This window comes from Bombus affinis, chromosome 17, assembly GCF_024516045.1.
Source record: "Bombus affinis isolate iyBomAffi1 chromosome 17, iyBomAffi1.2, whole genome shotgun sequence".
Classification (NCBI taxonomy): Eukaryota; Metazoa; Arthropoda; class Insecta; order Hymenoptera; family Apidae; genus Bombus; species Bombus affinis.
The window spans coordinates 4569597-4590186 of NC_066360.1; the positions used below are offsets into that span (position 1 = coordinate 4569597).

At 30.2% G+C, this 20590-nt stretch overlaps 1 protein-coding gene across 1 annotated transcript; it reads right to left on the reverse strand.

Annotated features, from left to right (window-relative positions):
- Positions 1-3151: 3151 nt before the first annotated feature.
- On the reverse strand, positions 3152-5005 carry LOC126926378 (glucose dehydrogenase [FAD, quinone]-like). Its single transcript, XM_050742702.1, has 3 exons — positions 4822-5005; positions 3840-3992; positions 3152-3417 (listed from the first exon to the last, which is right to left on the reverse strand). Exons 1-3 carry the CDS (start codon positions 5003-5005, stop codon positions 3152-3154), a joined length of 603 nt encoding a protein of 200 aa, XP_050598659.1.
- Between the last annotated feature and the right edge of the window lie 15585 nt (positions 5006-20590).

Consider the following 20590-nt stretch of genomic DNA (forward strand, 5'->3'; position numbering starts at 1 on the left):
TGAAACTGACAGCGAAAGTTCCGGAATACACTGAATGTGGGGAAATACGCTCCTGATCAAAAAGATAGTCCAAGTGGGCTATCTTTGATTTCTCAATAACATGTGTAATGTTTCTCGTCTGTAACGTATAATAAAAAAAACCAACGTGTAGTGAAAAAAGCAAATTCTTGAACTAAAGCAGCAACAGTTATCAGTGGGAAAAAGAAAAGAGACAACGTCAGTAATTCGACGACAAATGGGAGGATGAAGCGTGATGGTTTTTATCAGGATTGACAAGTGTCAAGTTCATCAATGGGAGAATGAATAGTGTTCGATACATAAGTTTAATCAAAGAACAAATAAATAATCATGTAGAACGCATTTCTGGATCCGATTACATCTTTTAACAAGATAATGCATCTGTACACACATCAAAATTGTTCCAATCATATTTTAATGAAAATAATATATCTGTTTTGTCATGGCCTGCTCGTTCCCGGGACTATAATATCATTCAAAATTGCTGGGCAGAACTTGTTTACGGCGTATACGCGAATGGAAAGCAATATCACACATACAAGAATTTGAGGTGTATAGCTCGTAATAGGTACCGCTTGTGTATAAGATTTCTATCTTCATTTGGGTTGGGAGAATGTTCTTCCAACCATCCGGACCACACCCTTCTATTCCTCTAGAAATCGTGAAAACACGACTATGAATGCCGGTATTCGAACCTGCGGCTGGAATGTTCGCAAACAACTACGCTACTCATAGCGAATCAATTTTGAAACGTTTAGATATTCTCTTTTTTCTCTGAATCTTCAAGATGGCTAAGATAAATTCGTAAATTCTGAAATACTGAAATACATTAACAACATCTTGTTTATTAATTTTTCATTTAAATATGTCACAAATGCAACATACTTGATGTCATAATTAATTATGTGAGTCTTGATGGCTAGTGTGTAAAGTAGTAAGCGAATTGAAGTATTGCATGAATATTTTTCAGGTGCATCAGTCATATGTATGTGTATATATTGAATTACACATGGTGAGGTTAACTGATAGAGAAACCAGTGGATTGTAATAGAAAGATGTATTGATATAAGTATAGTATATGGTAAGTGTAAGTATAAGTACAAAAATGATAAATGAGCGAAACGCAGTACTCAGACAACAACTACAACAAATTACAATTATGCTACAACTACTTACAAACATGTTAAGTAAAAAATAGAAATGGACACGCTGAAGGTAGCAGCTTAGAACTGCAATGATATAGAGCAACAGACCCTCGAAACTAAAACATTTCTGTATGACAATAATATCGTGAGGAAAGTATATAAAATATGTAAAGTATCTTGTATAAGTATACAAGAATATCTCCCCACGTGTTACCTAGCTCTAAAACGAAAGTCGGTTCTCTAGCTATCTGCAATTCTACGGGTGCCGAACATGTTCTGAACGCGTTCGTAGCTTCGACGATCGACATACCACGCAGTCTACGTCTACAAGCTTGAATGAGCTCTTCAGCGATTCAAAACTACTTCGATTTGGCTGCTACATCATTTGCATTCATCTTCGAAATCACGCTCGAAGATACGAAGGAACCTTTCGACGTTCCACCGTCGCCTTTCTGACGTATTCGTGTTAGGTCTTGTTTGTCCGCCTGTTCGCACGATACTCTGTAAATCCTACGAAAACCTCATCGCATCCGTTCGTGTTGTCTCCATCCGACGCTACCGCGGTTAATATGGGCGCTCCAATTTTCACATTCCGGTCCGCTCGCATTAAAGTTATGAGATGGATAGGAAGTGATAGGTACCAAAGAAACACTCGGAAATGTTTAAACAGTATGTTTATATACAATGCTCGCTTTCGACACTCTACGTAGAGGTCCCGACTACAATTGACGATTCGCGCTTCTCGGCTACATCTCGAACGATACCGATCGAGTTAAGATAGCGACTGAGCAGAGTGCGCGCTATAAGTTAAGATAATGACTGCTCAAGGTACGTCGAGAAATTGTGTTTTCTCTGACGATGATGCTGCGGAGGAAAACTGTGATTGGTGTATCTGAGGATACGAGATCGCAGGATTCGTTACAGAAAGTTTTCGTTCGGAAAGTGAGGGAAATGGTCGTCGCTGTTAATGGGATAAATACTAGGTTGGTACGTAAGGAAGGATGCTAACTGCCCTGGAGTAAGTTACTAGCAAACATCACATACATAGTCAAATTAGTCAGGAACACGTTCAAGCAGCACCATCGTTACGATACAAACTAATAGCAATTACTTCCAGATGTCAGCAGTACATGCACCACTGCAACACAAAATGACATTACAAAAATAGGAAGACTATTTTCAATCCTTAGGTGACATATACATTGCACGGGGAGACTTCAATGCAAATCACGCGCTATGGGGCTCAAAAATTAACATATCTTGAGGTAGAATACTAAAAATATATCTAGTAATCTCAACATATTATCCACAGGGAGACCAACATATTGGTCGACAGATCTAAACCAAATACCTGATTTGTTTGATTTTTCAGTTATAAAGAGGCTAAACAATTTAAAAATAACACCCAGTCTTGAGCTTAGTTGATCATACACTGATATTAATAGAATACATAAGTAAGCCAATACTTTACAGTAATCCAGAGTCGCTTTGCAATTAAACCACCAAATGGTAAATATTTAAAGAACTAATTGAGAGCAAAGTCAACTGCAGTATTGCACTAAAAACAATAGCAACAACAGTAAAACGTAATGTGATTCAGACGAAGATGCGTAAAATACTAGTACTCCAACTAACAAACATTACACCATACCTAATACAATACCACAAGAAATTAGAATCATAATCGATTTTACCATTCTAATCAATGGTAAGATCTTCCCTTAAAAACAATACGTTTAATCACAATAATATTCAATACAATTGTAAGAATGCAGAAGTTCCAACTTCCTCTACTCCCTACTCACTCTGTATCCTATTTCATCAACCATTCCTCTTTTATGATATCGGAACCCTTCTCCGCGATCATGATAATCGGGGCATTGGGATTACCACTGACTATGTCTGGCATAATCGAGCCGTGTATGATTCGTAGTCCGGTGACTCCGTAAACTCGAAGCCGAGGGTCTACTACAGCTGTCGGATCCGAATTAGGCCCCATCTTGCCATTGTGATTCGTCGACAGTTAGGTAACCTCCCGTCGAATGATACGGAGTATTGGAGTAGTTCTGATTCCGATTGTCTTCCGATTTTTTGAAATAGGCTAAGACGTCCTTGTAGGACCATCCTGGATTGCCTAGTTGTTCCCAGATGTCGTAATCTTTTTTGTTACCACGAATATATAGCATGTGATTTATTACGCTACTGCCTCCGATCGCTTTGCTACGTGGCCATAGGCAACGACCCTCCTCTATCGCTGTATATAGAGTTTGCGATAAAGTACATGGAAGACGATGCGAATAATTCCTAATCGATTATTAATGTTGGATGGTGATCGATCTAAGTTTATATCTCTTTGCATTCGATGATGAGATCATTTGCCGGTTAACGTCCGTGAGTTACTACGTAAATTTACATAAATACTCTATATATTGATCAGTATAATTCAAACAATATTAGTTAATCTAAATAGGTCTGTACAATTATTTAACTATTTAAGCAAAAATCTGTATTAATCTTGCTAACGATATATGTATGTTTCTATTAATATTGAAAACGAAAATTTCTCCTCACTCATATAGACGTATTGGGTAATTCTGGTATTAATATTTATTAGGATGTAAAGTTATGCGAGCGCTAGAATCATTAGATATTAATCATCTCTACAGTACTATGTACCGGGTTCCGTCTTGTATTTCCAGTCAATATCTGTGAGCTGCAGATTGGCGGCAGTAACAGGAATATCATATATAATGCTTCCATCGCCTCCTGCTTCCAGGAAGAGTACATTCCAGTCTTCTATCTCGGATAACCGGCTCGCTACCATGGCTCCTATGATCATGTAAATTGACAGGAAATTATAGAACATAAGTAAGAATATGTGAATCCACTTAAATGTTAGAAATCCTTTTATTTCAAAAATTTGTGGTTTAGTATCAAATCATTGAGAAAGGAAAAATATTTAGTCCATACTAAAAAACGGATTTCGTGATAAACCTAAAATATGTTGCAATAATATATAATTTATACGATATTTATAATGTAAAGCATATTTAGAACTTCTTACAAAATAATCGTTAAATTATGTTTATATGCAACAACGTACTACGTCATTAATATACTGTACAAGAGATGGAGTAGTTAAAGGAAAGGTACATTGGATAGTCATTGAATAGTTATGCATTGGTCGAGAGATGTGTATTATTAGATTTCTGTGTTACTCTGTTATATGGATAATAAAGCGCTCCTTCTCGCGTGGTAATTGTCACGTAAAAAATAACTCTCGTGGTGATATATGTATAAAAACTTTATTTCTCAAGAGTTGAAGGCCCTTGAGTACCAATATTACAATGCTTCAGTATCGGCTTATGATTCAGACTGGCTCCGCCGTCATTATTCGGAGTCTAAATACTAAGCAGGAACAATGAAAATGATGGAGCGGATATTGTTCTTGGAAGTTCCTTATCAGGGTGGCGAGGTGTTAACTGACCGGAAGATATCTAGAGGTGTCAACTGTCCGGAGAATATTTAGAGATGGTCGCCTAAGGTGACGTCAGGGTAAAAGAATTTGGGGTTATATAATACACAAGTACGCCCTTCTTTCTCATATTTTCATTCCGTTTATGACGTAATTCTCTATCAACATCATGACAAATGGTACCTGCAGAACCACCGTCTACGACTATGAAATCGTAAGACGATAATAGTGATTCGGAAGGAAGATTCTTCGAGGAATAACTAACAACCGAATATATGGAGTATAGCGATATGTTTAGAAGAATGGAAATCATCGATCTGGCTACGTTTGATCGGATTCCTCTCAGAATATTGCGGCTGACATCCATTTTATACGTCTCCGATTTTCTTTACGAAACTGTAACATTAAGATATAATAGGTTACCAATTATCTTTGATAAACTTCTGCCAGTGCCCACTTGCGGCAATTTCGCGAGTTTTCCCACTGACCATAGCACACAATAAATCCTTTTCAAATGCGTAACAACATATACTGTTGCAAATACTTGTATCTGAAAATCAGACAAAGTATGGAGTATAATTGTATCACTTACTTTTAATGTTTCTGTCTACAGTTTTCGCTACTTGCTTTTACTGTGTTCTCGAGTTCATCAGTGGAAATCGTTCGCGTTCTAGCTTCTGTCAAGTAAATACAAATTGACCGTATCGGCGGAGAGTTGTTTCCAAAATACTTTTATGATGGTAATTGCCTGTGAATACGAAATGAGCACAGCTATAACATAGCTGCCATAAATGTTATTTTTTACAAATTGGCCATGTTGAGATATTATTAGATACCGTAATAATTCTTATAATTTTAACAATCTTTCGGCAAGAGTAAGAGATATCAAGATTAACTTAATTTTTAGGGTGCAGTACTGTATCATTTTATTTCAAATACACTTAATGAAAAAGATTAAGGAAGTGTCCTGAATTAGAATTTTCTAAAACTGCGTCCTTTGGTTTTTTGTTTTAGACAAGACTTACGAGGTGGATCTTTCCCAGTGATTAAAAACTGCGGCCCATGAAAGAGGCTTAGGAATCTGTTATAATATCTTTTTACTTTGAAGAAAATTTGTTTGTATTCCTTAAATATATACAAAATCATACCTCAAAATTCAATAACCATTTCTTTCTTTCCCTTCTAAAAAAAATCACAAAAAGACGCTGTTTTAGAACATTCTAATCGAGGACACCCCCTCAAGTAATAGGACGGTCGTTTGAGAATTACTGTATATTACTAATCTTCCGAGCTACACAAATTGGAATTAAAAATAACAGAAAGAGCTAACATTTCATGCTTCGATAAAGAATCACAATATACATACACAATACGCAATATGCATCGATAAACAGAACACAAGTTTCCTCACAAAACTTAAAAAACACGAGGACTATCATGTGGTCTTGATGTTAATGCAATCAAATAGCCAAGTCAATTCAAACTCATTCCAGAATCCGATTGAACGTTTATGAGATTATGTTAAACGTCAATTATAAAGATGTTATTTTATCAAGAAAATGCAATTACTACGACAAATTAAAAAATATAGTCTGAAATGTCGGCTGAGTTTCGCACTTGTTTACCATTAATCGCATCAATGACGCGCTGATTCCATGTAGTCGTTCCGAACGAAAAGTTATGTAGTACAGTTGTGAAAATCAGTAATGTAACTGTTTGTTGCACGCCAGTTGCCTCACTCAAGGTGCTTCGTGCCGCCATATAATGTACATCACGTGTTACACATTAATATTTGCTACTTTAGCGGTCTTGTTTCTATATCACCACTTCATTTCTAGTTCAAACATGAAAGTAAAGCAGGTTACAGAAGAAGACTGCAATGAAACCTTCAAATTAACACTAGGATTACGGGATCCGCCAAATTGTCGGATTACTAACTTCAAAATGAAATGCCTCAAAACCCAATAATTTTAACCATGTTGCATCATAAATTAATCATTTCATCAAACGAATTTATACACACAATTATTTTTTCGTAAGGTTTTTAATTTTTCAAATTTGTATGTAGTACATCTACCTCTACGGGAACCGTCAAATTGATGACTTTGCTGATTTCATAAACAATCCTTATATGAGAATAATATATAACGCTATATACTAGTACGACATAACGTATAACGATATAAAGTATTACGATATAACGTATAACGTTATGTAGTATACCTTTACAACATATAACGTTATATACTATTACGATATAACGTATAACAAAATATAGCATTTCGATATAACGTATAATGTTATATAATATTATGATATAACGTATAACGTTATATAATATTACGATATAATGTATAACGTTGTATACTATTACGATATAACGTATAACGTTGTATACTATTACGATAAAACGTATACCTTTGTATAGTACTACGATATAACATATAACGATCTATAGTATTACGATATAACCTATAACGTTATATACTGTTACGATATAACGTATAACGTCATATAGCAATACGACATAACGTATAACGTTATATACTATTAGGATATAACGAATAACGATATATAGTACTACGATATAACGTATAACGTTATATACTATTACGATATAAGGTATAACGTTATATACTATTACAAAATAACGTATAACGTTATATACTAGAACGATATAACGTATAACGTTGTACACTATTACGATATAACGTATAACGTTATGTAGTATACCGTTACAACGTATAACATTATATACTATTAGGATATAACGTATAACGTTGTATACTATTACGTTGTAACGTATAACGTTATTTAGAACACCGTTACAACGTATAACATTATATACTATTAGGATATAACGTATAACGTTGTATAGTATTACGATACAACGTATAACGTTATATACTATTACGATATAAGGTATAACGTTATATACTATTACAAAATAACGTATAACGTTATATACTATTACAATATAACGTACAGCGTTATGTAGCATACCGTTACAACGTATAACGTTATATACTATTACGATATAACGTATAAAGTTATGTAGTATAGCGTTACAACGTATAACGTTATATACTATTATGATGTAACGTATAAAGTTATGTAGTATACCGTTACAACGTATAACGTTATATACTATTACGACATAACGTATAACGTTACATACTATTAGGATATAACGTATAACTATATATAGTATTACGATATAACGTATAACGTCATATAGCATTACGATATAACGTATAACGTTATGTAGTATACCGTTACAACGTATAACGTTATATAGCATTACGATATAACGTATAACGTTATATACTATAAGGATATAACGTATAACGTTGTATAGTATTACGATATAACGTATAACGTTATATACTAGAACGATATAACGTATAACGTTGTACACTATTACGATATAACGTATAACGTTGTATAGTATTACGATATATCGTATAACGTTATATACTATAACGATATAACGTATAACGTTATATACTATTACAAAATAACTTATAACGTTATATAGTATTGCGATATAACGTATAACGTTATACAGTATTACGATATAACGTATAACGTTACGTAGTATACCGCTACAATGTATAACGTTATATACTATTTCGATATAACGGATAACGTTATGTAGTATACCGTTACAACGTAGAACGTTATATACTATTACGAAATAACGTATAACGTTAGATCCTATTGCTATATAACGTATAACGTTGTATACTATTACGATATATCGTATAACGTTGTATACTATTATCATATAACGTATAACGCTATGTAGTATACCGTTACAACGTATAACGCTATATACTATTACGATATAATGTATAACGTTATGTGCTATATCGACATAACGTATAACGTTATATACTATTACAAAATAACGTATAACGTTATATACTATTACGATATAACGTATAACGTTATATACTATATCGACATAACGTATAACGTTATATACTATTACAAAATAACGTATAACGTTATATAGCATTACGATATAACGTATAACGTTGTATAGTATTACGATATAACGTATAACGTTGTATAGCATTACGATATAACGTATAACGTTGTATACTGTTATCATATAACGTATAACGCTATGTAACATACCGTCACAACGTATAACGTTATGTAGTACACCGTTACAACGTATAACGTTATATACCATAACGATATAACGTATAACGTTATGTAGTACACCGTTACAACGTATCACGTTATGTAGTACACCGTTACAACGTATAACGTTATATACCATAACGATATAACGTATAACGTTATATACTATAACGATATAACGTATAACGTTATATACTATAACGATATAACGTATAACGTTATATACCATTACGATATATCGTATAACAATATATACTATTACACAATAACGTATAACGTTATATACTATTTCAAATTAACGTATATCGTTATATACTATTACAAAATAACGTATAACGTTATATAGCATTACGATATAACGTATAACGCTATGTACTATTACAAAATAACGTATAACGTTATATACTATTACGATATAACGTATAACGTTGTATGGTATGACGATATAACCTATAACGTTATATACTATTACAAAATAACGTATAACGTTATATACTATTACAAAATATCGTATAACGTTATATACTACTACAAAATAACGTATAACGTTATACAGCATTACGATATAACTTATAACGTTGTATACTATTACCATATAACGTATAACGTTATGTTGTACACCGTTACAACGTATAACATTATGTAGTACTCCGTTACAACATACAACGTTATATACTATAACGATATAACGTATAACGTTATATACCATTACGATATATCGTATAACGTTATATACTATTACACAATAACGTATAACGTTATATACTATTACGATATAACGTATAACGTTAGATCCTATTGCTATATAACGTATAAGGTTGTATATTATTACGATATAACGTATAACGTTATGTACCATAACGATATAACGTATAACGTTATATACTATAACGATGTAATGTATAACGTTACATACTATTACCAAATAACGTATAACGTTATATACTATTACGATATAACGTATAACGTTAGATCCTATTGCTATATAACGTAGAAGGTTGTATATTATTACGATATAACGTATAACGTTATGTACCATAACGATATAACGTATAACGTTATATACTATAACGATGTAATGTATAACGTTACATACTATTACCAAATAACGTATAACGTTATATACTATTACGATATAACGTATAACGTTAGATCCTATTGCTATATAACGTAGAAGGTTGTATATTATTACCATATAACGTATAACGTTATATACCATAACGATATAACGTATAACGTTATATACTATAACGATATAATGTATAACGTTATATATCTTAACGATATAACGTATAACGTTATATACTATAACGATATACCGTATAACGTTATATACTATTACGAGGTAACGTATAACGTTATATGCTATTACAAAATAACGTATAACGTTGTATAGCATTACGATATAACGTATAACGTTGTATACTATTACCATAAAACGTATAGCGTTTTGTAGTATACCGTTACAACGTATAACGTTATATACTATTACGATATAACGTATAACGTTAGATCCTATTGCTATATATCGTATAACGTTATATACTATTACACAATAACGTATAACGTTATATACTATTACGATATAACGTATAACGTTAGATCCTATTGCTATATAACGTATAAGGTTGTATATTATTACGATATAACGTATAACGTTATGTACCATAACGATATAACGTATAACGTTATGTAGTATACCGTTAAAACGTATAACGTTATATACTATTACGATATAACGTATAACGTTAGATCCTATTGCTATATAACGTATAACGTTGTATACAATTACGATATAACGTATAACGTTATATACTATAACGATATAACGTATAACGTTACTTAGTATACCGCTACAATGTATAACGTTATATACTATTACGATATAACGTATAACGTTATGTAGTATACCGTTACAACGTAGAACGTTATATACTATTACGATATAACGTATAACGTTAGATCCTATTGCTATATAACGTATAACGTGGTATACAATTACGATATAACGTATAACGTTATGTAATATACCGTTACAATGTATAACGTTATGTAGTACACCGTTACAACGTATAACGTCATATACCATAACGATATAACGTATAACGTTATGTAGTACACCGTTACAACGTATTACGTTATGTAGTACAGCGTTACAACGTATAACGTTGTATGCCATAACGATATAACGTATAACGTTATATACTATAACGATATAACGTATAACGTTATATACCATTACGATATATCGCATAACGTTATATACTATTACACAATAACGTATAACGTTATATACTATTACAAAATAACGTATACCGTTATATAGCATTACGATATAACTTATAACGATGTATACTATTACCATATAACGTATAACGTTATGTAGTATACCGTTATATGGTATAACGTTATATACTATTACGATATAACGTATAGCGTTATATACTACTACGATATAACAAATAACGTTGTACACTATTACAAAGTAACGTATAACGTTATATACCATTACGATATATCGTATAACGTTATATACTATTACAAAATAACGTATAACGTTATATACTATTACGATATAACGTATATCGTTGTATGGTATGACGATATAACCTATAACGTTATATACTATTACAAAATAACGTATAACGTTATATACTATTACAAAATATCGTATAACGTTATATACTACTACAAAATAACGTATAACGTTATACAGCATTACGATATAACTTATAACGTTGTATACTATTACCATATAACGTATAACGTTATGTTGTACACCGTTACAACGTATAACATTATGTAGTACTCCGTTACAACATACAACGTTATATACTATAACGATATAACGTATAACGTTATATACTATAACGATATAACGTATAACGTTAGATCCTAATGCTCTATAATGTATAACGTCTTATATCATTACGATATAACGTATAACGTTATATACCATAACGATATAACGTATAACGTTATATACTATAACGATATAACGTATAACGTTATATACTACTACAAAATAACGTATAACGTTATATAGCATTACGATATAACGTATAAGGATGGATAGTATTACGATATAACGTATAACGTTATATACTATTACAAAATAACGTATAACGTTATATACTATTACAAAATAACGTATAACGTTGTATAGCATTACGATATAACGTATAACGTTGTATAGCATTACGATATAACGTATAAAGCTGTATACTATTACCATATAACTTATAACGTTATGTAGTATACCGTTACAACGTATAACGTTATGTAGTACACCGTTACAACGTATAACGTTATATACCATAACGATATAACGTATAACGTTATATACTATAACGATATAACGTATAACGTTAGATCCTAATGCTCTATAACGTATAACGTCTTATATCATTACGACATAACGTATAACGTTATATACCATAACGATATAACGTATAACGTTATATACTATAACGATATAACGTATAACGTTATATACTACTACAAAATAACGTATAACGTTATATAGCATTACGATATAACGTATAAGGATGGATAGTATTACGATATAACGTATAACGTTATATACTATTACAAAATAACGTATAACGTTAGATACTATTGCTATATAACGTATAACGTTGTATACTATTACGATATAACGTATAACGTTATATACAATAACGATATAACGTATAACGTTACGTAGTATCCCGTTACAACGTATAACGTTATATACTATTACGATATAACGTATAACCTTATTTAGTATACCGTTACAACGTATAACGTTATATACTATTACGATATAACGTACAACGTTAGATCCTATTGCTATATAACGTATAACGTTGTATACTCTTACGATATAACGTATAACGTTGTATACTATTATCATATAACGTATAACGCTATGTAATATACCGTTACAACGTATAACGTTATATTCTATTACGATATAACGCATAACGTTATATAGCATTACGATATAACGTATAACGTTGTATACTATTATCATATAACGTATAACGCTATGTAGTATTCCGTTACAACCTATAACGTTATATACTATTACGATATAACGTATAACGTTAGATCCTATTGCTATATAACGTATAACGTTGTATACTATTACGATATTACGTATAACGTCGTATACTATTACGATATAACGTATAACGTTGTATACTATTATCATATAACGTATAACGCTATGTAGAATACCGTTACAACGTCTAACGTTATATACTACTACGATATAACGTATAACGTTATATGCTATATCGACATAACGTATAACGTTATATCCTATTACAAAATAACGTATAAAGTTACGTAGTATACCGTTACAACGTATAACGTTATATAGTATTACGATATAACGTATAACCTTATGTAGTATACCGTTACAACGTATAACGTTATATACTATTAGGATATAACGCATAACGTTAGATCCTATTGCTATATAACGTATAACGTTGTATACTATTACGATATAACGTATAACGTTGTATCCTATTATCATATAACGTATAACGCTATGTAATATAGCGTTACAACGTATAACGTTATATTCTATTACGATATAACGTATAACGTTATATAGCATTACGATATAACGTATAACGCTATGTAGTATACCGTTACAACGTATAACGTTATATACTATTACGATATAACGTATAACGTTATGTAGTATACCGTTACAACCTATAACGTTATATACTATTACGATATAACGTATATCGTTAGATCCTATTGCTATATAACGTATAACGTTGTATACTATTACGTTATAACGTATAACGTTGTATACTATTATCATATAACGTATAACGCTATGTAGTATACCGTTACAACGTATAACGTTTTATACTATTACGATATAACGTATAACGTTAGATCCTATTGCTATATAACGTATAACGTTGTATACTATTACGATATAACGTATAACGTTGTATACTATTATCATATAACGTATAACGCTATGTAGTATACCGTTACAACGTATAACGTTATATACTATTACGATATAACGTATAACGTTATATGCTATATCGACGTAACGTATAACGTTATATACTATTACAAAATAACGTATAACGTTGTATAGTATTACGATATAACGTATAACGTTGTGTAGCATTACGATATAACGTATAAAGTTGTATACTATTACCATATAAGGTATATCGTTATGTTGTATACCGTTACAACGTATAACGTTATATACTATTACGATATAACGTATAACGTTATATAGCATTACGATATAACGTATAACGTTGTATACTGTTATCATATAACGTATAACGCTATGTAACATACCGTTACAACGTATAACGTTATATACTATTACGATATAACGTATAACGTTATATACTATATCGACATAACGTATAACGTTATATACTATTACAAAATAACGTATAACGTTATATAGCATTACGATATTTTTTATAACGTTGTATTCTATTACCATATAACGTATAGCGTTATGTACTATACCGTTACAACGTATAGCGTTATATACTATTACGATATAACGTATAACGTTAGATCCTATTGCTATATAACGTATAACGTTGTATACTATTACGATATAACTTATAACGTTGTATACTATTATCATATAACGTATAACGCTATGTAGTATACCGTTACAACGTATAACGTTATATACTATTACGATATAACGTATAACGTTATATGCTATATCGACGTAACGTATAACGTTATATACTATTACAAAATAACGTATAACGTTGTATAGTATTACGATATAACGTATAACGTTGTGTAGCATTACGATATAACGTATAAAGTTGTATACTATTACCATATAAGGTATATCGTTATGTTGTATACCGTTACAACGTATAACGTTATATACTATTACGATATAACGTATAACGTTATATAGCATTACGATATAACGTATAACGTTGTATACTGTTATCATATAACGTATAACGCTATGTAACATACCGTTACAACGTATAACGTTATATACTATTACGATATAACGTATAACGTTATATACTATATCGACATAACGTATAACGTTATATACCATTACAAAATAACGTATAGCGTTATATAGCATTACGATATAACGTATAAAGTTGTATACTATTACCATATAACGTATAACGTTATGTAGTATACCGTTACAACGTATAACGTTATATACTATTACGATATAACGTATAACGTTATGTAGTATACCGTTACAACCTATAACGTTATATACTATTACGATATAACGTATATCGTTAGATCCTATTGCTATATAACGTATAACGTTGTATACTATTACGTTATAACGTATAACGTTGTATACTATTATCATATAACGTATAACGCTATGTAGTATACCGTTACAACGTATAACGTTATATACTATTACGATATAACGTATAAAGTTAGATCCTATTGCTATATAACGTATAACGTTGTATACTATTACGATATAACGTATAACGTTGTATACTATTATCATATAACGTATAACGCTATGTAGTATACCGTTACAACGTATAACGTTATATACTATTACGATATAACGTATAACGTTATATGCTATATCGACGTAACGTATAACGTTATATACTATTACAAAATAACGTATAACGTTGTATAGTATTACGATATAACGTATAACGTTGTGTAGCATTACGATATAACGTATAAAGTTGTATACTATTACCATATAAGGTATATCGTTATGTTGTATACCGTTACAACGTATAACGTTATATACTATTACGATATAACGTATAACGTTATATAGCATTACGATATAACGTATAACGTTGTATACTGTTATCATATAACGTATAACGCTATGTAACATACCGTTACAACGTATAACGTTATATACTATTACGATATAACGTATAACGTTATATACTATATCGACATAACGTATAACGTTATATACTATTACAAAATAACGTATAACGTTATATAGCATTACGATATTTTTTATAACGTTGTATTCTATTACCATATAACGTATAGCGTTATGTACTATACCGTTACAACGTATAGCGTTATATACTATTACGATATAACGTATAACGTTAGATCCTATTGCTATATAACGTATAACGTTGTATACTATTACGATATAACTTATAACGTTGTATACTATTATCATATGACGTATAACGCTATGTAGTATACCGTTACAACGTATAACGTTATATACTATTACGATATAACGTATAACGTTATATGCTATATCGACGTAACGTATAACGTTATATACTATTACAAAATAACGTATAACGTTGTATAGTATTACGATATAACGTATAACGTTGTGTAGCATTACGATATAACGTATAAAGTTGTATACTATTACCATATAAGGTATATCGTTATGTTGTATACCGTTACAACGTATAACGTTATATACTATTACGATATAACGTATAACGTTATATAGCATTACGATATAACGTATAACGTTGTATAGTGTTATCATATAACGTATAACGCTATGTAACATACCGTTACAACGTATAACGTTATATACTATTACGATATAACGTATAACGTTATATACTATATCGACATAACGTATAACGTTATATACCATTACAAAATAACGTATAGCGTTATATAGCATTACGATATAACGTATAAAGTTGTATACTATTACCATATAACGTATAACGTTATGTAGTATACCGTTACAACGTATAACGTTATATACTATTACGATATAACGTATAACGTTATGTAGTATACCGTTACAACCTATAACGTTATATACTATTACGATATAACGTATATCGTTAGATCCTATTGCTATATAACGTATAACGTTGTATACTATTACGTTATAACGTATAACGTTGTATACTATTATCATATAACGTATAACGCTATGTAGTATACCGTTACAACGTATAACGTTATATACTATTACGATATAACGTATAACGTTAGATCCTATTGCTATATAACGTATAACGTTGTATACTATTACGATATAACGTATAACGTTATATACCATTACAAAATAACGTATAGCGTTATATAGCATTACGATATAACGTATAAAGTTGTATACTATTACCATATAACGTATAACGTTATGTAGTATACCGTTACAACGTATAACGTTATATACTATTACGATATAGCGTATAACGTTATATGCTATATCGACATAACGTATAACGTTGTATACTATTACAAAATGACGTATAACGTTGTATAGTATTACGATATAACGTATAACGTTGTATAGCATTACGATATAACGTATAAAGTTGTATACTATTACCATATAACGTATATCGTTATGTTGTATACCGTTACAACGTATAACGTTATATACTATTACGATATAATGTATAACGTTGTAAGGTATGACGATATAACGTATAACGTTATGTACTATTACAAAATAACGTATAACGTTATATACTATTACAAAATAACGTATAACGTTATATAGCATTACGATATATTTTATAACGTTGTATTCTATCACCATATAACGTATAGCGTTATGTACTATACCGTTACAACGTATAGCGTTATATACTATTACGATATAACGTATAACGTTAGATCCTATTGCTATATAACGTATAACGTTGTATATTATTGCGATATAACGTATAACGTTATATACCATAACGATATAACGTATAACGTTATATACTATTACGAGGTAACGTATAACGTTATATACTATTACAAAATAACGTGTAACGTTGTATACTATTACGAGGTAACGTATAACGTTATATACTATTACAAAATAACGTATGACGTTATATAGCATTACGATATATTTTATAACGTTGTATTCTATTACCATATAAAGTATAGCGTTATGTACTATACCGTTACAACGTATAACGTTATATACTATTACGATATAACGTATAACGTTAGAACCTATTGCTATATAACGTATAACGTTGTATATTATTGCGATATAACGTATAACGTTATATACCATAACGATATAACGTATAACGTTATACACTATTACGAGGTAACGTATAACGTTATATACTATTACAAAATAACGTATAACGTTGTATACTATTACGAGGTAACGTATAACGTTATATACTATTACGAGGTAACGTATAACGTTATATACTATTACAAAATAACGTATAACGATGTATAGCATTACGATATAACGTATAACGTTGTATACTATTACCATATAACGTATAGCGTTATGTAGTATACCGTTACAACGTATAACGTTATATACTATTACGATATAACGTATAACGTTAGATCCTATTGCTATATAACGTATAACGTTGTATATTATTACGATATAACGTATAACGTTATATACCATAACGATATAATGTATAACGTTATATACTATAACGATATAAGGTATAACGTTATATACCTTAACGATATAACGTATAACGTTATATACTATAACGATGTACCGTATAACGTTATATACTATAACGATATACCGTATAACGTTATATACTATAACGATATAACGTATAACGTTATATACTACTACAAAATAACGTATAACGTTATATAGCATTACGATATAACGTATAAGGATGGATAGTATTACGATATAACGTATAACCTTATATACTATTACAAAATAACGTATAATGTTAGATACTATTGCTATATAACGTATAACGTTGTATACTATTACGATATAACGTATAACGTTATATACAATAACGATATAACGTATAACGCTACGTAGTATCCCGTTACAACGTATAACGTTATATACTATTACGATATAACGTATAACGTTGTATACTATTATCATATAACGTATAACGCTATGTAGTATACAGTTACAACGTATAACGTTATATACTATTACGATATAACGTATAACGTTATGTAGTATACCGTTACAACGTATAACGTTATATACTATTACGATATAACGTATAACGTTAGATCCTATTGCTATATAACGTATAACGTTGTATACTATTACGATATAACGTATAACGTTGTATACTATTATCATATAACGTATAACGCTATGTAGTATACCGTTACAACGTATAACGTTATATACTATTACGATATAACGTATAACGTTATATGCTATATCGACATAACGTATAACGTTATATACTATTACAAAATGACGTATAACGTTGTATAGTATTACGATATAACGTATAACGTTGTATAGCATTACGATATAACGTATAAAGTTGTATACTATTACCATATAACGTATATCGTTATGTTGTATACCGTCACAACGTATAACGTTATATACTATTACGATATAATGTATAACATTGTAAGGTATGACGATATAACGTATAACGTTATATACTATTACAAAATAACGTATAACGTTATACACTATTTCAAAATAACGTATAACGTTATATAGCATTACGATATATTTTATAACGTTGTATTCTATTACCATATAACGTATAGCGTTATGTACTATACCGTTACAACGTATAACGTTATACACTATTACGATATAACGTATAACGTTAGATCCTGTTGCTATATAACGTATAACGTTGTATATTATTGCGATATAAGGTATAACGTTATATACCTTAACGATATAACGTATAACGTTATATACTATAACGATATACCGTATAACGTTATATACTATAACGATATACCGTATAACGTTATATACTATAACGATATAATGTATAACGTTACATACTATTACCAAATAACGTATAACGTTCTATAGCATTACGATATAACGTATAACGTTGTATAGTATTACGATATAACGTATAACGTTATATACTATTACGAGATAACGTATAACGTTATATACTATTACTAAACAACGTATAACGTTGTATAGCATTACGATATAACGTATAAAGTTGTATACTATTACCATATAACGTATATCGTTATGTTGTATACCGTTACAACGTATAACGTTATATACTATTACGATATAATGTATAACGTTGTAAGGTATGACGATATAACGTATAACGTTATGTACTATTACAAAATAACGTATAACGTTATATACTATTACAAAATAACGTATAACGTTATATAGCATTACGATATATTTTATAACGTTGTATTCTATCACCATATAACGTATAGCGTTATGTACTATACCGTTACAACGTATAGCGTTATATACTATTACGATATAACGTATAACGTTAGATCCTATTGCTATATAACGTATAACGTTGTATATTATTGCGATATAACGTATAACGTTATATACCATAACGATATAACGTATAACGTTATATACTATTACGAGGTAACGTATAACGTTATATACTATTACAAAATAACGTGTAACGTTGTATACTATTACGAGGTAACGTATAACGTTATATACTATTACAAAATAACGTATGACGTTATATAGCATTACGATATATTTTATAACGTTGTATTCTATTACCATATAACGTATAGCGTTATGTACTATACCGTTACAACGTATAACGTTATATACTATTACGATATAACGTATAACGTTAGAACCTATTGCTATATAACGTATAACGTTGTATATTATTGCGATATAACGTATAACGTTATATACCATAACGATATAACGTATAACGTTATACACTATTACGAGGTAACGTATAACGTTATATACTATTACAAAATAACGTATAACGTTGTATACTATTACGAGGTAACGTATAACGTTATATACTATTACGAGGTAACGTATAACGTTATATACTATTACAAAATAACGTATAACGATGTATAGCATTACGATATAACGTATAACGTTGTATACTATTACCATATAACGTATAGCGTT